This window comes from Anopheles marshallii, chromosome 3, assembly GCF_943734725.1.
Source record: "Anopheles marshallii chromosome 3, idAnoMarsDA_429_01, whole genome shotgun sequence".
Taxonomy (NCBI): domain Eukaryota; kingdom Metazoa; phylum Arthropoda; class Insecta; order Diptera; family Culicidae; genus Anopheles; species Anopheles marshallii.
In genome coordinates, this window is record NC_071327.1 from 6,923,564 (window position 1) to 6,949,457 (window position 25,894).

Here is a 25,894-nt window from a genome sequence, read left to right on the forward strand (position 1 = left end):
ACATCAATCATATCGTTCGATTACAGTAAACATATCCCACAAACGTTAACTGTTCTCCAAATTCCCTCGAAAAAAAACCCGCAATATGTTAAGGGGTTTCTTTACCCTTTGCACGTCATGCGAATGGAGCCACCCTTTCACGATAGGGCATATTTTAAAATAATTCAAAATACATATACTAAACAAATATACACACACACACATACAGAACATATGATCTTCATACAAAAAGCACGTGATTTTTGCGTTGCGTTGCGTAACGTCAAATGCATCACCACGCACGTTCGTTCACGATTCCTTATCATGATCATACCCGGGCTTATCAAAGCATTGCACAAGATGCGCATTTTGCTAGAGGATGTCCTCTGATTTCTCTGTGCTCGCACGTTCTGCGCAAGATTTTTACATGCGCGCGTCAATTACGTGGTTTGCTGATGTGTAAAATCTTCCTATCCTACCTAAATCCTAAGCCTGGTCACTAAAATCTAAACACAAGGGGAGGGAGGGAAATATACCTAACCATGCTTTGCACTCCCGAGAACTTTTTGTCCGACCTAATCACTACAGCTTATCCACACATCCTAAAACCCTTGGGGAGTCATATCTTCTAGGCGTTAGATGGGTTACAACAGTTACAGCTAAGTAAATCTCTTTCGTGTCTTTGTGTAAAGTCGACCGTAAGGAAGGTCTGTCAGCGATCGTTCAGTAGACTGATCTGTTAGTAGTCCTTCTGTCCATGGGTGCGTGAACCGGTACATTGAAACATTTAACCACTTGCAACTCCACCTTCGTTCCGAAGCGATAGATGAGATCAGCAATGACAGGTCAGTAAGAAATGGAATAGAAGAAATCTTACACTTCTTTCCGGTTCATCGCACCAATCTCAACGATCCTCACAAAACTCTGCCTGTGGCGATGAGCTCAAACGCTGTGGTTAGTATTGGTAGAATGCAGCGAAGTGCACGACAAGGAAAACGAACGAAGAAGTGCCGCTGCAGCTGCAACGGATGCAGCTAACGCTGCTAGCGCCAGAACGGATCGATTCGACCGCATTACTTTACCTTTCGCTAATGATTATCACTTACCGCTAGCACTAACGAGATTGCTACTATTATTACTACCACCACCACTACCGGCGGTGCTACTGTTGCCACTGCCAGTGCTGCCAGTTGCACCACTGTTGCCGGAACTGTTACTGCTAGTGCTGATGCTGGTACTGCTACCGCTCACAGCGTCCACCGGCAACAGGTTGCCTGTTAACGGTACGTCCATGGAGCTGTTATTGCTGTTACTACTACTGCTACTCACGCTACCACTAGTGCCGTGGTGGTGATGATGATGATGGTGATGATGCAGGTTGTTGTTGTTGTTATTGCTATTACTGCTGGCACTGATCATATTGCTGCTGGTGGTGCTGCTGAGGCTGGTAGTATTGTTGCTCTTGTTACCATTACCGCTATTAGTATTGCTACTGTTGCTGCTGCTGCTACTGCTCGTACTACTGTTACCTTCGCCGGATGCCACATTTGTGGACAGAACCACCGAAGCAGTGCCCTGCGGCGTGTTGTTATTGCTGTTCCCCGTTCCAGCACCGAGCGACGGTATCGTGGTGGTCGTCGGTGTCGTTACCGTTCCCGGTGACGTTGCGCTGTTGCTGATAGTGTTGTAATCAAGCGTAAAATTTGACGTTCGTGTCATGTCTTCCATGGACGCTTCCGGGCAATCTAGACCTGTATGCTTCAGCGAACCACAGTTGTAGCACGATGGTGCCGTGCTGGTGTACGGAAGCGATGTTGTTGCTCCGTAAGAACTGCTACCACCTGCTGACACTTTTGTCTGCTGCAGCAAACCAATCTGGGGCGAGGGTGATGATCGTACCGCGCCGGGCAGGTTCGTTTGGGTGCTGGCCACCGTCGAGGAGGGAGGTTGCGGAGGGAGATACGGTATCGCACTGTTCGCTACCACCGTCTGGCCTGGCACACCGGTGGCAACAACCGCTGTCGGGTGATACTGATACAGTATCGGTTCGGCTGTTTGTGGTTGCGGTGCCTGCGGTTGAATTGTCTGTGCGTAGGCCGGCGCCGTCCGGAATGCGGTGCCGTGAGACAAGGCCGCATTAGCGACGGACCGGTGCGATACGCTTACCTGCGGAAAGGAGGCAGGCGCACCAGCGTACACAAACTGTCCAGGTTGCTGGTTGATCAACACCTGTCCCGCTGAAACGACCCCACTGCTGGTGGCACCATTGTTACCGGTGCCGCTCATCGTAGCACCGTTGGTTGTGCCAGTTGCGAGAAATGTTTGCCCCGTACCGGGGACCATTAGATCGGAGCCGGCGAACTGTTGCTGTTGTTGTTGATGTGCGACATTTTGTTGATGTTGTTGGTGTAGCTGTGAATATGTGATCGATGGATATTGTTTTTCCGGCCGTCCGTTTATGTTGCGCATGTTGTTTGAACGATTCGAGCGTGCATGTGGAATCGTGGGGATGTTGGCCGGTGCCACACCTGGCGTTTCTGGCGGCGACACTTCACCCGTCGATCCGATAGAACTACCCGAATCACTGCCCGTTGAGTTCGGTTGATGATTCATGATGTCCATCATTACGCCGCCAACGGCTTTCATATTGTAGTTTGCCGTATGATAAACCCCACTATCTCGTTGCGAATGATGTTGCTGCTGTTGATGATGATATGGCGGAAGCTGACTGACGTAGTTCTGCTTCGATTGTCGTGGCAACGTATTATGCGTTTGGCGCATACCGTTTCGGAGCTGCATCTGACTCAGCATCACCATTGTCTGGTCCTGGGAAAGGCAAAAATCCACATTCAAATCATGTCTTAGCCAAAAATTCGTGAAATTGTGCATTGCTACCTCATCAACAGGCTTTAGGCTTTGCATTTGCGATTGGTTCTGCTGCTGTTGCTGCTGATCATTCTGCTGGTTCCGGCTAATTCGATGCTGCACACTGCTAGGATGGATGCGGGTTGGACTTGTCGTACGGCTCTGAATCGGTGATGAGGGATTGCTCATGTGTGGCGACGATGACGGAGGAGGATAGGATAGCTGGCGGAAGAGATGGAAAAAGAGGGAGCGCCCACGTCAATACCTAAATCTTTATAACATTCCTCGTTTCATACCTGCTGATATACGGATTGTACCCAACGAGATGACACAGGTGGTGGAATTGTAAAATCTGTCTGCACTGGCAACGCATGCAATGTGTCGAGATAATGCGTAGGAGTTAGCGTGGCGTCATTGGGAAGCGTCTGGAATGATAAGAAACAAACAATTAATAAAAAGTATAACAATTTTATTTTAAATCAACCTCATTCTACCCATTTACGAACATTTACGGGAGTGTATAAATGGCGAGACGGAACGTATGAAAAACTAACCAAAACTGACCATTCATTTCTTATGGAAAGATGAAAGTGCAACGCCTGGAGCAAATGGATCGATTCTAATTTTTTTAATGATCGACTTAAACCGGATCCCAAATGTTAAGGCCTTTCACTACTATTAATCTCTCAAATTTATCGTGGTTCCTGAGAACAGTACAAGATCCATGCCAAATCGATTAGTCACCAATCAACAAAATGTACCTGTGTCAATCCTGGCAATCCCGTATAGCTTAGCGTAATGGGTTGTCCGAGCGATGCTGGACCTTGTGGTAAATTCTGCATCGAAAGTGCCGCATTCGGTGGCAGTGCGTGAAGGGTTGCCGTCCCGGGCGGTGGAACAGCGGGCGGTGGCGTCGAGTTTTGTAAATGTTGCGGTTGATGTTGTTGATGATGTTGCTGTTGCTGCTGTATTGGCGATTGTTGTGGGCTGTTGCTGTGCAACGAATCCATCGAATGATGCTGCGAGGGTGGCTGCTGATGATGATGCTGTGAATGATGCTGCTGCGGTTGCTGCTGTTGCTCCAGTACCGCATCCTCCCGATCTCCCGATCCCCGATGGTTAATTTTCGGTTCCCAGGATTTTAGCTTCGTAAAAATCTCTCCACAGTGCAAACGTTGCTCGAACGAAAACACCGGATGGTTGGTGGCCATTGTGTAAACGAGCAGCAGCTCCTGCTGATCGTCCTCCTCGAACAGCCGCTGAAGATCCGATCGGGCACCCCAGCCTTCGAGCGTTTTAAACAGCTCGTTGGCGTACGCGTGGTTACAGGCACGATACAGCGCCAGAAACAGGGCCATCTTGCGACGAATTCGATGATCGGTCGGTTCGCCGGACGCGATGTCGGCGATGAACTCCTGCGGATTGTTCACCTTCAGCTCGGCACCACGCAGCTCCGGCGCATCCCGTCGGCCGAGATCCTCCAGGTACGTACCGAGGAACCGCAGCTCGAACGGAAGGCACATGTTCAGCATGATGCACATGGTGTCTATTCTGCTGTAGCTCTTCAGATTTCTGAACCAATTGACGACGTCCTCGTTACAAATCATTTCCAGCAACACATTTGATTCTACGGCGCCAAGCTGAGTTCGGGGTTTTGTGTGTGTGTGTGTGTGCAGTTTTTATTCTCTAAACGTATCGTCCTTTCTGTCCTCGCTTGATTCTTGGCTTGTTGTCCGCTGCTGATTATCTCAATTTGTAAACAAACGCCGTAATAAACGCGTGCTGTTCTTCTTGTTTGTAGTTGGCTTTGTTTCCTTCCCTCGTCCAACGAAGTACGCGATGAAAGTGATGATGTTTGGCAAATATTGGCCTTTAAGCCAATTTTAATCAATAAAATTCCTTCTCTGTCCTCAGTACTGGCATCTGGGCACAGTAATCTTGTCCAGTGACCGTGTTAGTATTCGACCAGAGAAAGGACAGCTCGGTAGCAGGTAAATTCGTGTAGCTGAATTAACGCACATGCAAACCCGTTCCTCGTCCTTCCATTCTCTGCATGGTCCAATGTTAAACAGTCGTTTGCTTTGCTCGCGCTGTCCTTCCAATTGCAAGCCATGTATCATTCATTTCTGCATTCCGTATAAACGTATCCACCAACTGCGCCTTTGTCCTTCGTTTTCCACACCTCCAATAGTCGCCGTCCACGCGTTTGTCTTATCCAGAGGCGTAAAGCCAGCTAAAAAAGAGACCTACAATGTTATTACCTGCCGACGGAAACAGTTTCCTTCTCCTCATCTACTAATAGTACACCACAAACTCGGGTTCTAGCTGACCCGCAACTGTGCACGTTGTTTCCGCGATTTGCGTAGTGTTTTTTTTTAATATTTTGCTTTCTTCGCGCGATGATTCAAACACACTCACACACAGTATTACCGTGTGTCAGTGTCGATTCGCACCCGCAGTGTGCAAAACTTTGTCATCAGCAAAGATGCATGGGAAGAGACATCAACAACTACTTCCGATTCGGCTTCCAGACACATGGATGCGTGCGGAATGGCCAGGACACTCCTTTAACCGCATTAGTCGGTTTGATAATTTATACTATTTTCTTTGCTGCGACAATTGGACGGCTCGCTTGGAGCGACAATCGGTCCAAGTAGGCACACCGGTGTGTCCGGGGTATCTTGTAATGATCAAGAAACAAGTCACTCAGTGCCTTCTAAACTAAAAACTGCAGACAGGTGGTTAACAGTAAATCATTTTTCAAATGTTTCACTAATTGTTCCAACCGTGAAAATCATCTCTAATCTTCGACAGAACACACCGCACCATCGTAAGAGTTCGCGATACGCACCAGAGGTTTTGTCAAGTGATTTGTCCCTTCCGAGAAATGGAACATTTAGCACAGCCGTATCTAAGTAACTATTTCTTAACTGTTCCTTGCGTTTGTGTCTATTGCTTCTTTATCTTCCATTTAATGCTGTGATAACGCTTTCTTCACAACAATCCTCACTGGTTGGTGGTGGTTGATGTCCCTGAGAAAATTAATCTTTTCCGGAACGAAAAAATAAACTGCACATACACACACATTACACACTTGCATACGCACACCCATACAGCTTCATTTACATACGCACACACACATACGAAGTCTTTCTCTCTATGATGTACACTGTCAACGAAGAACAACACTCCTTCCTCTGTGTGCTATGATGGTGTGCCCGACAAAGCTTTCATCCGGATGTGTTGAAAGTGTGCGGGTGAAAATGCGGAATCTGGATACTTTTGTTCTTACAACAAATCCCGAAAAACACTACGGTACAACGGTTCCTAAGCTGGAACCGGAATACGGTTCACTCGGTACCTTTAGATTTTTGCTACACCCCGATACATAGCTGCGGCTGTCAAAATGATAGGTACCGCGGATTACAGCGATCTTCACGGGTACATACTCCGTGGCGAGCAGTACATCACTGCGAGGCTTCTGATGTTATTTCTTCAAAGATTTTACCCACTTCTAGCTATTTCAAGTTCAGGCAAGCGTCCTTTTCCTCAAGCACTATAAGACGATGACGGTTTGTAAGATGTTCTAATTTCTCACTGTTCCTGCCATCCACCATTAGGTCGGTGTGAATGTGTGTACCCCGCTATTTTCGTAAAAGTCCTTCCCTACTGGCGCACATCATCTGTGTACAATGCTTCGTTTTCTGCTGCGGCAAACCATTCTCAGGAATACATTTTTAGAACGCACCTCAGTTGGTTCTGTAGCGTGTGCGTTTTGCTGCACGCCGTATCTTTATCCTTTAGACCACACCAATTTTTAACACTATATCCGAACACACAATGGAGTACGAGAGCGATGGAAAATAAACGCGACAAGAAATGTCTCGGATAAATTGTTCCGCTTGCTTGCAAATAATTCTACCGCCGGTTCTTGCTTGCAAAACATCCCTCTTTTTTAACGAAACGCTGTTGTCAGCGGAACTGTCAGCATTCGACGAATCCGAAATTTTGTTTACCAATTTTTTTTCTGAAATAAAATTAGCTGGCACGAATTATGGACGGTTTTGAATTTCGATTAATCATATTTTTTCTCTTATAACTAATAAAAGTTGCTCCGCGGCATAAGTAAATATTATTTTCATTGATAATTTAATTCAAAAGTACTTTGACCGTGATTGTACGATCAAATACGGGTAGCTTTTGAAATGTTTTAACGATTTGACCCGGTTTCGTAGAAAATATGTTGATGCATCAGTTACAAACGAAATAAAACAAAATTCGTTTCTATTCGTACGTGTAGAAATTATGCCGCTTCTATGTTTATTATTCAAAAAGGGAAATACGCTTTTTGCACAAAGAACAAACCATTAATGAACGAATCATTTAATGGAGCTTTTTTTGTAGTAAATTATGCTCTTCCAATTTCACACCCAACCGGAATTGGATACACACGTGACAAAGTTTCGTTCTGATGCGCTTAAAATCCATCGTCATCCTCCTCGGCCATCTCCTTTGCCAGCTCCAAATCCTGCTGCTCCCGTTCCCTTCTCTCCTCGGCGCTTTCCAGTTCCTTCCCATACGACTTGGGTGGGTATCGCATCGCCTTCACGCTCTGGTTGTGCAGATCCAAACAGAACGAAATACGCTGATGGAAAGCGAGCTGAGGTTCACGGGTGGAGTAAATGTCGGTGCTTTCCTTGCTGCGCATATAACCCTTCTCGGGATCGAGCGTCGCTTCGATAACACCGTCGCGGATCGCTTTCGCAACGATGAATTCCGCATCTTCTGGTGAGTCCAGTCCCAGCTTGCGAGCTATATCCTGCGGGCTGATGCGCGAGTACGCTAGACCAATCGAACGGATAGCGGTCTTGATGACATTATGACGCAAACGTATGATCAGTGTGAACGTGTGATCCTGACGGAACTGCTCGCCAAAGTTCTCCAACACTTCGCCGAAACGCTGCAAATTTCCCATTCGTACAGCCTGCGTAAGCTGGAAGTACGGTCCGAGCGAACGTCGCAAGGCGGCCTGCCGGAACACCTTACGCTCGGGAATATCGCCTAGCAGCAACTCCACGACGATCACCAACTTTTGCACCGTTTGGCGAAAACCGACCGCCGCCTGTTGAGGTGCTTTCCTTAACGCCTGTACCAGCTGCTTGTGGGCAACACTGTACTCCAGTTTGGCCGCCTTGATGCGTCCCAGATAGTAAAGGAACCGGGCGCACTCATTGTTGCTGGCCGTTTCCGGGAAAACCGACTTGTTTACCAGCTTGTCGGCCTGGTCGTACAGCGAGTAGTGCAGATAATTACGCAGCAGACAATTAATCAGCACGGCCTGACCCTCGAAATCATTCCGCAGAGTGGCCGTACGCAGCCGGGAGTGTAAAAATGACCGAATACTTTCCAGATCGTTGTTTAGCTCGGCTACGCGGGAGTGATAGAAGTAGCTCTTGGCGGCAATTAGATCCAATGACCGACGATTCTGACCCACAATCTTCGTCATCAGATCCTGCGAACATTTGGTCGCCTTCGGCAGATCATTCTTGTCCAGTAGGCGCACCAGTAGCAACAGATGGAAGTAAGCGTCAACCTCCGGCAAAGGGCTCTTAATAGCGGCTCGTGGACGTGGCAGTTCCGGTTCCTGTGCACCCACCGGATAGTCCTCGATGTACGCCATTATGCCGTCCCGTTCCGATCCGGCTGGATAGAGCTGCACCGCCAGCGATCGTACCACGACCAGGGCCAACTTTCTGCGCGTAGTCGGTAGCGAACGCAGCACGCGCAAAATAAAGCGAGGCTCCTTACTTACGACCGCCTTGTCGATCTGTCGTGCATGGTCACGGATTTCCTGGACCGCAAGCAGTTCGGCGTCTTTTTTGGCCGTTTCCGCATCTTCTGCACTTTCCATCTCCACATCCACGATGGGCTCGGATGATGCGGCCGCCGCAGTTGCTGTCTGAGAAACCATCGCTGCGAACAAATAACAAACGAATCTAAACCTCACACTATACGATTGTTCCTCTCAATGCACTCGGGATGCGCCGCACGGTTTTCCGCGTATGTTCCAACACAAAAGTTGATTGTAATTTCCGCGAGAAGACGATGTGTTTTGTGTGTGTTTTGTGCCAAGTCATGGAAATTCTAGCACTTCGTTCGTTTTTGTCATTTTTGTCCTGCAGTTGAGTGACGTTTTGTGGGGGTTCGATCCCGCTGACTATAATCGCGTGCTGAAAGGGTGAAACAATGCGTGCGGCTACCAGTTCTGAGTCGAAATCGATGCAGAGCTTCATTCCACATCAACCAACAAATGACAGTTTTCGTGTGGCTCATTGACGGAGAAACCCACCAATTTTGATCAGCAGGTACCAATCATTTCTGGCCGCGGAAAAAAACATTATTGCTGTGAGATTTTTGTTTGCAGTTTTATATGAAGAAGGCACACTTCAGTTCCTAACGAACTTCCATCGAATTCCGTAAAGATGTGGGCCGACACGCTGTTGATAGTTTTCATATCCATTTTCACCGCACTGCTCGGAGAAGGTAATGTAGAGATTGTGGCAATATGGTATAGATTGGTACCGCGGTGCCTGGCGGATTTAGTTTGATCCCTTTCGTCCGTACATCGTTGTTGCAGGTCTAACCTGGGTGATGGTTTATCGTACGGAAAAGTACCAAAAACTCAAAGGGGAAGTCGAGAAGCAGAGCAAAAAGCGTAAGTTTCCGGCACAGCTGTTTCCGCTGCATCTATTTTTGGCTAATGGTATATTTCGTTCGCTTGCAGTGGAAAAGCGCAAGGAAACTCTCGGCGAATCGCTAGACAAAAATCACAAAAAGAAAATTGAACGCGATGAAGAGAAGCTAAAGAACAACAACCGTGATCTCTCCCTGGTGAAGATGAAATCAATGTTTGCCATTGGTTTTGCGTTCACTGCACTACTCAGCATGTTCAACAGCATGTAAGTTGGTCCAACATTACATACCAAGTGGAATCCCTTATTTCTGACCCGTCTAATATGTGTTTCCTCACAGTTTCGATGGACGAATCGTAGCTCGCTTACCCTTCGTGCCAATCTCGTGGATCCAGGGACTGAGCCATAGAAATCTGCCCGGTGAGGACTACACCGAGTGTTCCTTTATCTTTCTCTACATTCTTTGTACGATGTCCATCCGGCAAAACATCCAAAAAATGCTCGGTTTTGCTCCATCGCGTGCCGCAAGCAAGCAAGCCGGTGGTTTGTTCGGTCCAACGCCGGGACAGTTCAAGTAAATGCAGTGCTGGACTCTCTCAACTCTTGCACGGGTTGGCCATGAATTGCTTCAATGGCAATTAATTTAACATTTACATGTTGCGTGTTTATTTAAAAGACCAGCGATGTTACGTTCCGCGTACGCGCTTCGTTATATCTATTTTTCATCGCATTTTTTCTTTGTGTTCTAATGTAGCGTAGGATTCGTGTTTGTCGATGGATTAGGTTACACTGGGTTGAATAAATCCTTGTGTCAAAAAAGAAAACAGACGTGTAAAATGTTTCGTTTGTATTTCATTCTCAATGATTGTTCCAATCATCGTAACGAACTTCCTAACACTTGCGCTCATTTGGACTAGAAAATGTTGGCCTCGTACATCGGTTGATCGATGATGATCCTATCGAACCCGAAGCGCGTTAGATCCACTGATCGGAACCCACCGTCTATGATCATCTCGGAAACGGCTCTTCCTACGGCTGGTGTCTGTTGAATGCCTGAAAATTCGGGTACGCAAAATACGATTAAACCCATTTAACTAAAAAGCTATTTTAATGATCACTTACCATGCCCACTAAATCCGGTTGCAATGTACAGGTTGTTATAGTACGGATGCGGCCCTACAATACCATTTTCATCGAACGTATTAAACTCATAGTACCCAGCCCATGAATTTTTCACCTTTATCGCTTCGAAACTCGGTACCAAATGGGCTAGATTTGGCCATACCGTTTTCTCGAAAAAACCATGATCAACATCCAAATTATCTATCGGTGGTTCCTCTTCCGGCAGTGGGCTTTTACCGCCCAAATAATTACCACCTAATCCATCCCGCCTGAAGTACGTCCCGCTGGGGTCAATCGTTAGTGGTGTGTTAATGCCTGGACCTTGATCATTTTCACACTGGAACACGTAAACGAAGCGTTTTCTCGGTTCCACCGGCAGCGGTACGGTTAGAATTCCGTTCCCCGTACCAATCCTGGCCATCCTGGCAATGGCACCCGACTGAGCACCGGCCGCAATAACAGCGATCGCAAACTTTATCTCTCGCATTTCACCATCCTTCATCTTTATGAACGCATGATTAATGCCTTCGTACGCACCCTCCTCGATGCCTTCGGCCAAAATGTCCGGATGTTTCGTAAAGCCGAACCCAACCATTTCACCCTCCACGTAGTGCGCACCATACTCCGTAGCACGTTTTCGGAAGCCAGAAAGCAACGCCCACGGATCGAACCAGCCTTCCTTCTCCAGCCCATGACACCCGAGTGCGATCCCGTCCGTGTTCATCCAGGGAAAGCGTTGTTTAAGGCGACTCGCCGTCAGCAATTCGTTTTTCGCACCGAGCGTACACTGTAGCTTGGAGTTTTGCTCCAATTGTTCTGCGCCCGCTTCACTCGCCAGCAGCAAATATCCGTGCGGCGTAAAGTTTAAATCGACGTCTTCGCCGAGATAGTCCTTGCTGTTGCGCATGAAATCTGCCCCAAACAGGCTCATTTGAATGTTTTCTACGATGGAAAACTGTTGCCGCAATCCTCCGACCGATAGGCAGGTGGAAGCCTGTCCGTAGGTCGAATCCTTTTCGACCACCACCACGTTAAGGCCATCACGAGCACGTTTCTTTAGCCAGTAGGCAATGGAGGATCCTACTCCACCGCCACCGATTACGAGAACGTCGCAATGAGACTGAAAATCGTCCCGGCGGTATCGCTGCAGATAGTTTTCGATCGATTCCGATGATTTATCGCTGGTATCGGTATTGCTTTTGGATAAATTGCGCGGAAGAATGAATTTTTTCACACGCTGCACATCGTTGCCGATAAGTTTCAGAGTCCGTGAGATAGGATTATCCTTATTTGCTTCTACCTGTTCGGAAAGATTGCCACTGTTGCTGGTGTCGCCTTTGTTTCCCTTATCCGATGTGCCATAGCATCTTGCGCTGAATGCCGTTGCGTTTTGTCTTCTCACATGCCGTAAAATGGTCAATTTACATGACTCTCTTCGTAGCACCTGAAACATGTTCGATCACACTGAGCGTTTGCTTGCTTGTGTAGCTTCTTCAGATAGATTCGCCCCCCCTTTGAGTGTTGTTATCAACCGATTATTTTGATACGCAGTTCAGTTACAGATTCTAAACGGTTCGCTCCGGTTGCGAATAATGGTTCAATTCAAACCCCGCACTTATCTTATCAGCTACGGAGTTGACGATGGACGTATTGTTTTTATTTGCTTGTACTACAGATACATGTTTGTTCTGGCGCATCACCAGATGGGTCTGGTATACTCTGGCCAAACTAAATACAAGTATTGTGCAGATTTGCAATACAACTGTGAGCACGAGCGAGTTTAGCGAGGATTATCAACTTATGACATTATTTACTACTGCTTTAATTATGAATTATGAAACGAAAATCGTGCACGTTACTCCTTTTGCACCGGTTGAAGCTTTTGTTTATGTTACTTCACAGGGTGGTCGAGTGTAGACAGGCGGTGCGCACATGGATTTTTTTTACTAACCCACGTGATGCAACTTTGACAGTTGTGAGTAACACAATGCAATACTCGCTCAGCAAAACACAGCACACCGCTGGAAGTGCTACAAATCATGTTGTTTGGTAATAGGTTTTTGTGTGCGGTTTTCTAAAAGAATTTAACGTGTTAAAGTATGGTGATGAACAGAGCTTAGTTGCCGAAAAATCCATCTCTTGATTTGTCATGTGGACATAAACCTGTCATGTACACGGTCCTCGTGTATATCCGTCGCATCGTACCAGACTGATCGAGTGTATCGCCCTATTTTCAATGTTGAGTTCGACACTGGCCCATCTGTACTGGAGGACAAGCTTGCCAATATCCGTATCACGATCGTTGTACCCTTTATACGGAGCATATTGTATACGCCACGGTTCAAACTTTAGCCCGAAGCAACGTTTCGCGATGCGGACCGCCTATTTCAAACAGATGCCCGGCGAGGAGCAGTGCCAGATCAGCTTTCACCTACTGCTCGACCAGTACAAGATAGATAAAGTGTTCAACTTTAATCGCAGTTTGACTGAACAGATCGATAACAGCCTGGATAGAATCCGGGCAAACGTGGAGAAAGAATTCCAGAAGAAAAACAAACGGAAAAAGGTCAAAAAGCAAGCAGCGCAAACCGCCGACAATAATGTACCGACTGGTGAGCAGAGCACTGAAGTTCCGTCCGACGTGCCGATAGTTGTGTCGCTCGGCACGGATGAGGAAAAGATTACCAATATGACCATTGCAGATATATTGGCTAAATTTGACGCCGGTCAATACCCAAACGTGCGGCTTACTGTGTTTGATGAAAACTTCCAAGTTTCGTACAACAGCCCGGAGGTGCACGTGGTCAAACTGCCTACATCAATGTTGGCCGATTTTTATGTGTGTCCATCCCGACTGGAACTTCACTTTGCTACACGCGAATGTAGCTCGTACAGCTGGTCCCGAGGTCTGATGCCAGAGTCGGGCAATGCGCAACAGATCCGCTGGGAGCAGGTCAGCACGGAGTTGACGTACATGGTGCAGAAGAGTGACGTTGGTCATCATCTGAAGTTTACCTGCACACCGAAGGATTCCACCGGACGGTCTGGCCCGATGGTGGAAATAATCTCACAGCAACAGGTACAGGCCGGTCCGGGGTTGTGTCCATTCGAGGTGCGCCATCTGTTCACACAGCAGAAGCTCAACGATGGTCAGTTCCGTGTGGTGTCGTATAATTTACTAGCCGAGCTGTACTCCGACAGTGACTACAGCCGGACGGTTCTGTTCCCATATACGCCACCATACGCACTGGAAATCGATTATCGGAAACAACTGTTCGTGAAGGAGATCCTCGGCTATCGGGCCGATATCGTATGTTTGCAGGAGGTGGACACAAAGATATTCACCCTGGATCTGGTTCCTATTTTCAACCAGAAAAATCTTACCGGCCACTACCAAGCGAAACGGAACGTTGCAGAAGGGGTGGCAACGTTTTATGATGTGAATAAATTCGAGTAAGTATTTTCCGAGACTTTCTGCTTCCTGTTTGCTATATAAAGTTGTTCATTTTTATAGGTTGCTTGAACAAGATGGTGTTATCATCAGCGAGATTTTGCAACGATATCCTGAGCTATGGAACCAGATAAAGGATAACAAACCGTTGGTAGAGAGGGTAGAGAACAGATCGACTGCATTACAACTTACCTTTTTGCGTAGTAAACAAGATCCTCGGAAGCATCTGCTGGTGGCCAATACGCATCTGTATTTCAGCCCAGATGCAGACCATGTGCGTTTGCTGCAGATAGGATACGCAATGCTGTACGTACGCGAACAGTACGAACGGATCGCTGAACAATACAATCTGCAGGAGTCCGAGTTGGCGCTGCTGTTTTGTGGCGATTTCAATTCGGTGCCGGAGTGTGGCATCTACAAGCTCATGACGGAACGGTTCGTTGGGCCGGAATTCGCCGACTGGGAAAGCAATATCGAGGAAGCGGCCAAAAACGTTTCACTGTCCCAACCGTTCAAGATGGCTTCGGCCTGTGGGTGTCCAGAGTTTACGAACTATACGGTGGGATTCGCTGCGTGCATCGACTACATCTTCTACCAGCAGGGAGCTTTGAATGTGAACGATGTTATTCCGATGCCAAGTCGGGAAGAGTTATCGATGTACGAAGCGATACCATCTCCCGTCTTTCCTTCGGATCACATTGCGCTGGTCGCAAACTTGGAGTGGACAAGATAGAACTGCTTGACTGTTGAAGATTCGTTGTCTGTAAGAATAGAACAGTAGTTGTGAATTTTAAAAGAATATTTGTTTGCTTCCTTATTATTTTGGCCACCAAAAGTTGGAACCGTCATTGTGAATTTTCCGATTAAATATAAACTATGCAAATAGGATTTAGTTTTTCGTTTTTATTCTTTCTAAACGATGTTTCAAGTATTCCGGATTAATGTACAAAGTCAGCACTTGCTGCCTCTCGAGCAAGATGTTTCTGTTTTACGTTTATTCATTTGTTCTCTAATTCACACAAGCAGTCCAGCAGTTACGATAAATTACTCTCTATACTATGCTCATTTTCCATCATAACGGATAGAATGTCCGATGATTCGTGTATATGGCTCAAATCGAGCACGTTATGCTCCCGATAGAATAGTTCGAAAGGCATCGTCGCCAGTGTTCCATGGTTCAACGAAACGATACAGTTGCACGTCTCTTTCTGATTTAACGAAATCGTGCGCACAGTATCTGCTAGAGTGGCCAAAAATAACGCAAGCTGGAAGTCTTGCTTGTTTTGCGTATCGTTCGGATTCGATGTGATTAACAGATCAAACGACTCGACTATAATTAAGCCCGGAATGCAGTTAGTCCAGCGTTGCAGATCCAGCAGACGTTTCAAGGCTGCATCGATTGTTTGAACATAGATAAAGGTAATCATTTTGAACAGATCGCTAAATTGTTCCCGGATGCTGGTTGCGACCCGTTCGAGCGGCTTTTGCGTAAAGAACAGAACACGAAACCCGGTATGTGTGTACTTGATGGCCGTATCGAACAGGATGTCTTGTAGATGGTCCGATTTACCCGGTTGCCCTCGGATCAGCAGCATTGACCGGCGGAGTGCATGTTCCATTGGAAGATCCATCGCAATACTAGTGCTTTACGTGGAGCATGTAAACAGCGGGAGTTTATTGAAACCTAAAACAAATAAAATTAAAGATTCGTAACAGTAGAAAAATACAGCACTTACCAATTGCAGACACACCGTACGAGTAATTTCGAATGGAAATGTTTCACTCGTCCCGCGTTGACGTTTCTTGCAGCACGCCGTGTGACAGCTATTTGTTGACTTCTCCTTACGTAAACACCCCCCAAAAAAAGCCATCAGCCGGTGCAAAACTTGCTCGAAGCTCGCGATGTCGGTGGTGGGTCTAGTTTCCCGATTTGTCACATGTGGCCAAAATCTGGCCGGCCACCGGGTAAGTAATTGAATCCAGAATACACTAGCTGCATTGCAACACTACAGCGCGAGCTTGCTTTGCTTTATTCATTCTCTAGCTCCAACAAGTACGAAACAAGTGGACCGATTGGCGTATGATCAAGGATCACAAACGTCGGCAGTGTGTGGTGCAGCATGCGGATGCCCGTTTGCGGGTAAACTCGCTCAGGAAGAACACGATCCTGCCGATTGAGTTACGGGAAATTGCCAGCAAGGAGATTGATGCCTTTCCGCGTGATTCGTCTTTGGTGCGTGTCCGAGAGCGGTGCGCAGTAACGTCGCGTCCCCGTGGTATCGTGCACCGGTGGCGGGTCAGTCGTATCGTGTGGCGTCACATGGCGGACTACAATAAGCTGTCCGGTGTGCAACGGGCAATGTGGTAGCTGTTGAATTGGATAGATGGAGGCTCATTAGAGTTATACAATTGTAACTGCTGTAGTTGAGAAGGAGAGTATAGAAGAAAGAGGCGCATAAAAGCGGGACGTGTTCTCAAACGCTTAATAAGATTCCCATTATTAAAACCAACTTCGCGAAGTGTTTCTCATTGCTGTATTGTTGACCATAACATACCATTGTTGACCATATTTTTTAAAATATTTTGCCTATCCAATATCTACCGAAATAGTAATAGGTGGTGTGGGATGCCCTCATTGTTTGACATTGCAGCTTTCATTCGGCTCGATAAATTGAATCTGTTGCATCCATTATAAAACAGAGGCCTGACAGAGCGCAATCTTATCAGCTGTTGTTTTTGTTCTGTGGCATAGCTTTGTGTCCTGCGATCCAGTTTCCTATCTCGTGCAACAGCTTCGTAAACGAACCTTTTACTTTCACTTTCTACGACCGACCTATTCCACAACACATCGCGATCAACACAGGAACTGGTTTAATACACCCAAAATACCTGTTACCGGGTCCCTGCGGGTGGAACAGTGGAAACCATTGTGCTCATTAAGAGCTCGCACTGCTTACGTGGAGCACACACCACAAGTCGGGTTCTTTCGTGGGTGAAAAGAAAATTTCGCTCGGTGAACGGTACACCGTTCACACACGTAAGCTGTAGCTCTTTTTTGTATCAGTTCCGTGTCATTAGTTTGCCCTTTCGAGAGGTGTACAGGTTCTAGTGCTCAAACCCCTTGTTTTTTTGAAGTCCAAAGGTCAAAGTTTGCCACCAAATGAACATGACTCGCTTGTTTCAATCTCGAACCGCGGCATCACCACTCGGGAGAGTGTTAACATCATCTAGCGCGTCACTACCAGTGGGCAAAATGGTTCCAACTTCCCAGCAAACGTACGGTACATCCGCAACGGCCGGGCCGCTTGCACTTCAACGCCAACCCGTCCCGAAACTCTCCGATACGATGCAGAAGCTAGTAAGATCTATCGAACCGCACGTCGATGCAACCACCCTAGCCGGGACAAAGCGTGCCATTGAGCAGTTTTCCGTGCCGGGAGGAATTGGCCAAAAATTGCAATCCTTACTAGAGCAACGTGCGGCCCAAAAAGATAGTTGGCTTGCAGATTGGTGGCTTCGCAGTGCGTACATGGAGTACCGGGATCCGGTTATTGTGTACTCAAGCCCGGGCCTTGTCTTTCCCAAGGCCAACTACAAAACGCTCGATGAACAGTTGCAGTACGCAGCAAAAATGGTTTCGGCAGCACTCGCCTACAAGATGCTTATCGATGGTGGCAAAATTAAGCCGGAAATGATGGGTAAGATTCCGTTGGATATGTCACAGTACGAGAAGATCTTCGGTACCTGCCGTATTCCCGGGAAGGAACGCGATTCGGTGCAGTACAACCCACGATCGAGACACATTGTGGTGGCGTGCAATAATCACTACTATCGACTTCCGGTGTTCACTTCTGCTGGGGGTATTGCTAGCGAGGAACAAATTCTCACAGAACTGAAGAAGATCGCTACCAAGGAAGGTACCAATCGGGCACCTCCTCTTGGCATTCTGACCGCTAACCACCGGGATAGTTGGGCACGTGCGTACGATACGTTAATGGGCGATCCGATCAATCGTTCCTCGGTGGAAAGCATTCAGCAAGCGCTGTTTGTTCTGTCGATCGATCAGGAGCTGCCACAAAAGCCTGGAACCGATCATATCGTAACGGCAAGTGATCTTTTGATCCATGGCGGAGGTTCCAACGCTAACGGTGGAAACCGGTGGTATGACAAAACGATTCAACTGGTCGTAGCACCAAACGGCATTAATGGTCTGACGTACGAACATTCCCCAGCCGAAGGACAACCGATCGCGGTAATGACCGACTTCCTGCTGGAGTATATTAACAGCGGAAAGCGTCTCAATACAATGGATCAATCCGAATTAAAGGATGGAGCAGTTAAGCTGACCCTAAACGTTACACCTTCGTTACAATCGGAAATCGAACAAGCGGCCAATTTCGTAGACAAACTGGCCGCAGACATACAGATGGACTATGTGCACTTTACCGACTACGGGAAAGGATTCATCAAAACGCAACGCATGAGTCCGGATAGTTACATCCAGATGGCCATCCAGTATGCTTTCTATCGATTGCATCACGCTCCCGGTGCCCATTACGAATCGGCCCAGAATCGGATGTATATACACGGCCGCACCGAAACGATACGCTCGTGTTCGGTTGAATCGATTGCGTTTGCACGGGCAATGTTAGAGCCGAAACAGGATGGACGATCGAAGCTGGAAGCTATGAAAGCTGCCATCAACGCCCACAAGGCGTACGTTTCGATGGCAATCCAGGGGCAAGGAGTAGATCGACATCTGCTAGGATTGAAGCTGACCGCGAAGGAGAATGGACTGACGGTGCCGGAACTATTTTCCGACCAAGGCATACAGCGTAGCGCACATATGCGGCTTTCCACTAGCCAGGTGGCATCACGGTACGATGCGTTCATGTGCTATGGACCGTTAACGCAAGACGGTTACGGATGCTGCTACAATCCGAAGGAGGACGATATGTGGTTCGGTGTGTCGGCATTCCGTTCGAACAAGGAAACGGATCTAGCCCGGTTCCGCGTGAGCTTACAGGAAGCGTTGCGCGAAATGTACGAAGTGTTGGTCGTGTACGGTGAGAAGCCTAAGGCCAAGTTGTAAGCGGCCCTCCTGTCTCCCGGTGTTTTATTGAGTTTTTGTTTGTTTCATTAGTGGCTTTTAAACTCGTTTTGATGATGTGGTTTTTTAGTATTAGTAACTAAAGTGTTTTTCCTTCTGCGTCTGGCAGTGCGCCCTACCAATAAAACTGACTGATTTTGTAATAAAATAAAACTGGTGATGGATTTTATAACAGTCAGCGCTCTGTGTACAGTCTTATTGTTCTTTTTGGCGACCTTGTGTAACTGCTTTTGTGTGCTTGTAGGACTTTATTTTATATCCCTCCCAAATTTTACATGAATTTGACAAATTCATTAGTGTATAAGATCTAGTATACTATCTTCCCCGTAGCAAGGACTGATTATCCGGCTACGTGGTAAAATAAGTCGATACGGCCAGGCCGTTCTAACGAAAAAATAAGTATACAAGTACATACATATTAGCATACTATTTCCTGTTTCCTATTACTAAAACAGGATTCACAACCACAATCCGTGCCTTACTTGGTCATGCCTGCCATTTCTGGCTTACGAGACTTATTTTACCACGTAGCCGGATAGCCAGTCCTTGGTGCGCACGTCCCATTCTTTCATAAGTGTTTAAATAAACAAAATTCTTATTTGGTGCATCCTTACACTAAACATTAAACGCTTTGTTAATATTTTTATTCATTTTTTTACGTTTCCTTTCAAAAGTACATCAGGTTATTAAGCCTTACTATTATGTAGTTTTATCAACTTCTATCGTATGCTCCAGTGCTATTGACCATCAATAGAATCGTGACATTGGCCTCGACAGAGCGGGATTTTGTCCACCGAAGACCAATGCACTTTTAGCAGTAGATGTGCACAAAAACCGTGAAGGAATTTGGCTTTTAATTGTTTCAATGTACCCCGTGTCGATTTGGGTACAAATGATACTGTAAAGTATACCCACACATACCTTGCGAGAAGGTGGTGATAGGAATATTAATCATACTATATATAGTGATTGATTGCGCTTTTTGCTCTAGACTTGTTAGAAATTTCTTTAAAGTTATTAAAATTCATCACTCTTACTAAAATTATGTACGTAAAGTTATATAATGGTAGCATTTAAGGAATTTTAACGAAAATGCCAGAAATCCCAAAAACTAGTGCGCACAAATAGATGAGCGGTATCGATTATTTTTAAACCGTTTGAATAACGTTGCACTACTACACGATGGGATAGCACGTACCCCACACAGGTACGGGGGGGTTTCACAATGCCACACACATTTTATCGTCCTTCAACTGGAAGAAAAAAAAAGAAAATTTCAGTACTCGGTTTATTATTAAGGGTATCGCGGCCACTCACTATAAGAAGAGAGGTCAATTTCGTCCGGCAGCTCGTTGATGTTCACATCGAACCGATCCTGAACATCGTTAAGAATCTTTGCGTCTGCCTCATCCGAGATGAAGGTGATGGCGAGACCCTTAGTACCGAAACGACCGGCTCGGGCCACTCGATGCAGATAGGTATCCGAATCTTCCGGCATGTCATAATTGAACACTATGTTCACACGCTCAATATCCATACCACGACCGAACAGATTCGTAGCAACTAGGATACGCTTCTGGAAATCCTTGAACTGCTGGTACCGCGACAAACGTTCTTCCTGCACCATACCACGATGGATGCCAATGGCTGGGAAATTTTGCTCAGTCAGCAGCTGTGCCAGGGCCATGCAACGTTGAACGGATTTGACGAAAATAACCACCTGGGATATAAGATTAGACACTTTTAGCGCCAAGGAGTCACATGCATCCTTAAATCGTCCTTTCAATCCTGCGATCGCATACCTGATTGAACTCCAACACATCAAGTAATTCGAACAGTTTCTTGTTCTTCTCGTTTTCCTTCAGTTTCACATAATGTTGCTGCAGACCGTGAAGTGTTAGTTTGGTCTCGTCGTCAACATACACTTCCATCGGCTAGAGATGATTCATTCGCAACAGTGGCAACATAGCGGAGAGAGAAACGAAGAGAGAATATGCAGTAAAATTAGACCGATTGGTGATTTTATAGATAAAACAAAAATTGTCAATTTTACTGCCCGGTCTAACTACTACAACTGGTTCGGCTTCGGGAAACGTCGCGACGGTTATAGTCGTACCATAGTTTATGTGCTCAAAATTAGGAAATAGATCATAAAACACGTTAAACCACACACCGAATGCTAATGACTTATTCGTCGTTATCGCTCGTTACGAAGTTGACCTACTAGAGATCATGGCAGCTCTAACTAGCTCACTAGACTTATTTTTACCACGTAACCGGACAGTTAGCCAAACCTTGCTCTTGGGGAATAGTCCGGATGGATTTATCAATTCTATCGTTTGAAATAATAACGCCATATGTTTTAAAACGGAACATGATAACAATTCACCACAACAGAGCGAAAATCACATGAAGGTCCGATTGCAATTCAAGTGGCATTATGTGTGTCTGCATCGGCGTGGTGTTTTACGTGTTAAATAATGCAAGATCGGTTTATGAACCAATGTAAGAGACAGGCAAAACATTAATTAAGCATTTGATTCTTAGCCTTATTGAGAAACAACTGCATGAAACTAAATTGGACACGATCGCATCTAGACCACCAAATTTGCAGACGAATTATCGGTAAAGTTTGCACATATATCGTGGGGAAAGTTTGACCAAAACCAAGAATTTGTTAGGGCGTTTGATAAGGAACGCTTGTTTCAATCTGTGTTTTTTCCTCCCGTTCCAGAATGAGCTGATGAGTAAAGGAGTACATTTCTATAGTTCTTCACCAGCTTAGAAGCAAGAGGATATCTCTTGTTATGTCTGCTCCTGTAACGATATAAATGGCTTATGGATGTCGTTAGCTATTATCTACGATTATTGCTACATACGGCTCCTTGTCCACAATTCCGCTGGATGCTAGGGGTAGATGCAGCAACACAGAGAACCATCGGATCATTTTGCCAACATAACATCGCACCGTCGGCCCAGGACACGTACCATCATCGTTTCGTTCCGATTGGAATGCGCCCCTCGAACACGATCCATTGATGTTGTTTCGTTTTTTAACGCAACTGCTTGCACGTCCAGTAACGCTGCAAGGCCATGACGGCCACGGACAGGACAGTCGATTTTTTTTCATTTTCCACACGATCGATCGATGCATTCGTTTTTTTGTAGACAATGATCTCGACATCCTGACCGACTATTATCAAACGTTAACGCACGATCGCGACCGCAAGGTGTAAATAATTGCTACATCACTTTAACACAGCTTTTGTGTTTACGTTTGCTCGGGTTGATTTGATTTAGGGAAATATTATACCGTTTTGTATTATAGGGGTTGGTTTTGTTTTATGGTGTTTGTTAGAAGTTTATACACCTTTGCAATCAGCTGATCCTCTTTCGATGTGTCATTGTGCTGGTGTAGACATTGAGAAGATTCTCAGGGCAACGATGAGAGATGCCTTACCATTTGCTTTCTTCTCAAATCAGTTGCAACTATTATCGTACGATATTCTTGCCTGGTCTCGCCCCGTCAGGAGATACGGAAACGAACGGTGGAAAGCAGCAATGCACGCCGATGCGTTTACATCCACAATCCAAAGCACTAGCTTCCAAAAAAGATGTACAGCTCGGAACTGTACACTGGTTGGCATTGTATACGTTCAAGTAGCCGCGATCGACCAAAGGAGGTACTGTGATTTGGCGGTGTTATGGTGCAGTTTCACATGCCGCGTGTCCGACGAGGACGACGACGACAAACCAGCAGCAGCAGCAGGAACAGTAACGGCAGCAACGGTAGAGTGAGTTGCCAGCTTCAGTGAACTTGAGCGATAACTATTCGGCAAACTTTTCCCATCGACACAGTAACTTTCCGATCGCTTTATAACATTACGAGTAGCAGTAGTAGTAGTAGAGGTAGATGGGGAAGTAGAAGTAGTAGAACTAGTGGTGGTATTTACATCTTGCATGAACTTTTTGCACACTGGCCGAATTTCTTTGCTTAGTGTGGCGGAGAACATCATCACTTGCTTTCCGTGTGGTGTGTTACGGAATATCTCCTGGACGTCGCGGCGCATATCTGTGTGTGAAGAAAGATAACAACATTTAGCAAAAACACATTTCGACATCGGTGTAAAAAAATTAACAATGTGCTATTTTCAGTAAGTGATACAACTGTCGATCATAGTCGTAACTCAGTTGTCCCTATCTACTAAATGAAGATCAAATCATCATATACAAAATCTAAAAAGGTAACTCAGTCGGTTTGATAACTCACCTAACTGTTCGAGCATTTTGTCGCACTCGTCGAGTATGAAATGTTTCAGGTTTTTCAGGTTCAGCTTCTTGTTCCGGATTAGCGCAAGCACACGTCCCGGCGTTCCCACGATAATGTGCGGTGTTGTCGTTTTCAGCACTTCCTCATCCTTCTGAATCGGTAGCCCTCCGAAAAATACGGCCACCTTGATGGTGGGCATGTACTTACAAAACCGCTCATACTCCTTGCTAATCTGGAAAGCCAGCTCGCGCGTATGGCACATAACCAGGACGTACGGCACGTTCTCGGTCGGTTCCAGCTGCTGTAACGTGGCAAGCACAAACACAGCTGTCTTTCCCATACCGGACTTGGCCTGGCACAAAATGTCCATACCAAGCACAGCCTGTGGAATACATTCGTGTTGCACTGAAGGGGGAAAAATAAAGCAAGCAATCGTTAGCCTTCTTTCTGTTGCCAAAGTCACACTATTGTGCAAACGACACGAATGTGGCACTTCTTTCATCAGATCATTATACACAAATCTATCATTTCATTTGATCAGATGTCCCTATCTACTAAAATGATGTGAAATTTTCATCACGAGAAAGAACGACCGGAAGGTAATGTAAAAAAAATGACCTAATTTTACTCACCTTCAGAGGGATGCTCGAAACCACAGTCGACAATGGCGCGCAATATTTCAGGTTTCAGCAAAAAATCACGGAAACCGGAGCTGTGAATAGATACGTAAGTACCCTTCACATCCTTCTTCGGCTGTTCCGTGGTCTCTGCCACCACCTGCTCGGTCTGGTCCTCTTCCTCGTAATCTAAAAGGTCCTCGTTATCAGCCATTGCTTATGGGTGTGAGAGGTGTCCGTGTAGCGGTGAGAGGTTAGCTGCGAGGTAGAGGAAAAAAAAAAAAAGAATCTTCAATACCTACAACTACGCACTGGAAATGTTGCCTAGAAGCAGCATTTGTATCACGGGTTAAAAAGAAATTATGCATCTTTCTTCATTTCAATATAACATGGTCAATTATTCACTAACGTCTACAGTGAAAACTCTGTCTTTTTCTCTCCGAATCTCGCGGCTAAAGCTGCCGGGTGGCGTTAGTTTCCGCCATTTTGAAACGCGTGGATTTGATTCATCGCACTGCTCCAAGGAAATTCAATTCCAACTTATAATGCACTGCACCGACCACAACCCATCAATATTATGTTAATAGTGCACTTTTATGACTAATCCTTCGTTTTTCGTACACTAATTCAAGAATTTAAACCAATAAACCATGAAATTCTTACCTCAAATAGAAGAACACGCGCGACACGCTTGGCAGCTAGGCAAAAAGTAGACGAGCGAGAGCAGAGTGGCAAAAGAAAGAGATGAAATTTCGCCGTTGTCAAACTTCGGCTATGTTCGGAAAATCAAACCAAGAGCTCGACTCTGGTGGACATAAACGGAGACCCGTAACTTGCCAAGATGGATGTTTTTGACGTTCTGCGAATTGATTCATTGTGATCTTTATTAATCTTTAGCATTCATTGAAAAAGACGAGGCCACAAATAAGCAAATTATTGCCACTGGAATATCATTGAACAGCTAGTTGATTATGTGTGCTTTTTGCGAAAAGCACAACAAACACGAACAGCTGGCCACGTGAGTGATCAGGAAATCCCGATTGGAGCAAGTCAAGTGAATTCCCGTGAAAACAAGCGACACAGTGCACACGAAAACTCCTGAGTGCTGATTACGTCCCATAATAGTGAAACCCAAGCAAATCAACGAGGACGAACGCATCATGTGAAATCATCTCACCTATTTCCCCGACAGAGGCTGCACGCATCAAAACAACGGGTTAGAAAAGCAGGTGTGCAAAATTTTTGGATTTATAGGAAAAAAATGTGAATCATCGCCGCCTAGTACGGGTCACTATGTTGTGTGTCGTTGTACCCGAGTGCAAAAATTTAGAATACCTAGTGAAAAATGCAAAATAGTTTTTCCCCCTGAAACGCACACTAGACTATCCGAAGGGAGGCACAACTCGTGAGCTAGTTTGCTAGGTTTTCCTGTTGTGAAAATGATTTTACGTGCATGACCACCACCCGTGAAGGCAAAAGCTATTTGTGTAATTTCTACCATAGCTAATTTTCGCAGGTGTTCTCGTGATCAGTTTCTCGTGGGGAAGATGAAGTAATTCTTACCAAAAATTCTTTAAATTGATAATTTCATCTATGGTGAAAATGATAGTGATAATGAAATCGTAGAAGTGTGCCCGTGGGTGTATGTGTGTATTACGAAAACGGCTATCAAAATATTTGCCCGATAATACAACCTCGGAGATGATTCAACCAATTCCTAAAGTGCCCCATCCGTGTTGATAAGTTGTGCGGAACAGTTTTTTTTATGTCACTGTTTGGTGCGAGTTG

General features: G+C 45.9%; 9 protein-coding genes across 9 annotated transcripts; 4 read left to right on the plus strand and 5 right to left on the minus strand.

Moving 5' to 3' along the window:
* Positions 1-955: 955 nt before the first annotated feature.
* On the minus strand, positions 956-4,451 carry LOC128713885 (transcription factor mef2A). The gene is made up of 4 exons (XM_053808757.1): positions 3,606-4,451; positions 3,141-3,269; positions 2,875-3,066; positions 956-2,805 (listed from the first exon to the last, which is right to left on the minus strand). The coding sequence occupies exons 1-4, from the start codon at positions 4,449-4,451 to the stop codon at positions 1,078-1,080; spliced, it is 2,895 nt and encodes a 964-aa protein (XP_053664732.1). The 3' UTR covers positions 956-1,077.
* Positions 4,452-7,312: 2,861 nt separating this feature from the next.
* On the minus strand, positions 7,313-8,815 carry LOC128711567 (probable 26S proteasome non-ATPase regulatory subunit 3). Its single transcript, XM_053806449.1, has one exon. It carries the CDS (start codon positions 8,813-8,815, stop codon positions 7,322-7,324), a length of 1,494 nt encoding a protein of 497 aa, XP_053662424.1. The 3' UTR covers positions 7,313-7,321.
* A 511-nt stretch (positions 8,816-9,326) lies between these two features.
* On the plus strand, positions 9,327-10,114 carry LOC128713489 (calcium load-activated calcium channel). Its single transcript, XM_053808349.1, has 4 exons — positions 9,327-9,387; positions 9,482-9,559; positions 9,629-9,803; positions 9,877-10,114. Exons 1-4 carry the CDS (start codon positions 9,327-9,329, stop codon positions 10,112-10,114), a joined length of 552 nt encoding a protein of 183 aa, XP_053664324.1.
* A 335-nt stretch (positions 10,115-10,449) lies between these two features.
* Positions 10,450-12,111, minus strand: LOC128713423 (FAD-dependent oxidoreductase domain-containing protein 1). Its single transcript, XM_053808283.1, has 2 exons — positions 10,659-12,111; positions 10,450-10,589 (listed from the first exon to the last, which is right to left on the minus strand). The coding sequence occupies exons 1-2, from the start codon at positions 12,109-12,111 to the stop codon at positions 10,450-10,452; spliced, it is 1,593 nt and encodes a 530-aa protein (XP_053664258.1).
* A 783-nt stretch (positions 12,112-12,894) lies between these two features.
* Positions 12,895-14,842, plus strand: LOC128713640 (2',5'-phosphodiesterase 12). Its single transcript, XM_053808501.1, has 2 exons — positions 12,895-14,111; positions 14,173-14,842. Exons 1-2 carry the CDS (start codon positions 12,895-12,897, stop codon positions 14,840-14,842), a joined length of 1,887 nt encoding a protein of 628 aa, XP_053664476.1.
* A 301-nt stretch (positions 14,843-15,143) lies between these two features.
* LOC128716322 (uncharacterized) lies at positions 15,144-15,740 on the minus strand. The gene has a single exon (XM_053811242.1). It carries the CDS (start codon positions 15,738-15,740, stop codon positions 15,144-15,146), a length of 597 nt encoding a protein of 198 aa, XP_053667217.1.
* Positions 15,741-16,011: 271 nt separating this feature from the next.
* Positions 16,012-16,477, plus strand: LOC128713725 (28S ribosomal protein S14, mitochondrial). The gene is made up of 2 exons (XM_053808592.1): positions 16,012-16,074; positions 16,154-16,477. The coding sequence occupies exons 1-2, from the start codon at positions 16,012-16,014 to the stop codon at positions 16,475-16,477; spliced, it is 387 nt and encodes a 128-aa protein (XP_053664567.1).
* A 792-nt stretch (positions 16,478-17,269) lies between these two features.
* Positions 17,270-19,201, plus strand: LOC128714401 (carnitine O-acetyltransferase-like). The gene has a single exon (XM_053809275.1). The coding sequence runs from the start codon at positions 17,270-17,272 to the stop codon at positions 19,199-19,201; it is 1,932 nt and encodes a 643-aa protein (XP_053665250.1).
* A 1,257-nt stretch (positions 19,202-20,458) lies between these two features.
* On the minus strand, positions 20,459-24,320 carry LOC128716326 (ATP-dependent RNA helicase WM6). The gene is made up of 6 exons (XM_053811246.1): positions 24,122-24,320; positions 23,490-23,894; positions 23,173-23,291; positions 21,022-21,153; positions 20,537-20,939; positions 20,459-20,472 (listed from the first exon to the last, which is right to left on the minus strand). Exons 1-6 carry the CDS (start codon positions 24,318-24,320, stop codon positions 20,459-20,461), a joined length of 1,272 nt encoding a protein of 423 aa, XP_053667221.1.
* Positions 24,321-25,894: the final 1,574 nt, after the last annotated feature.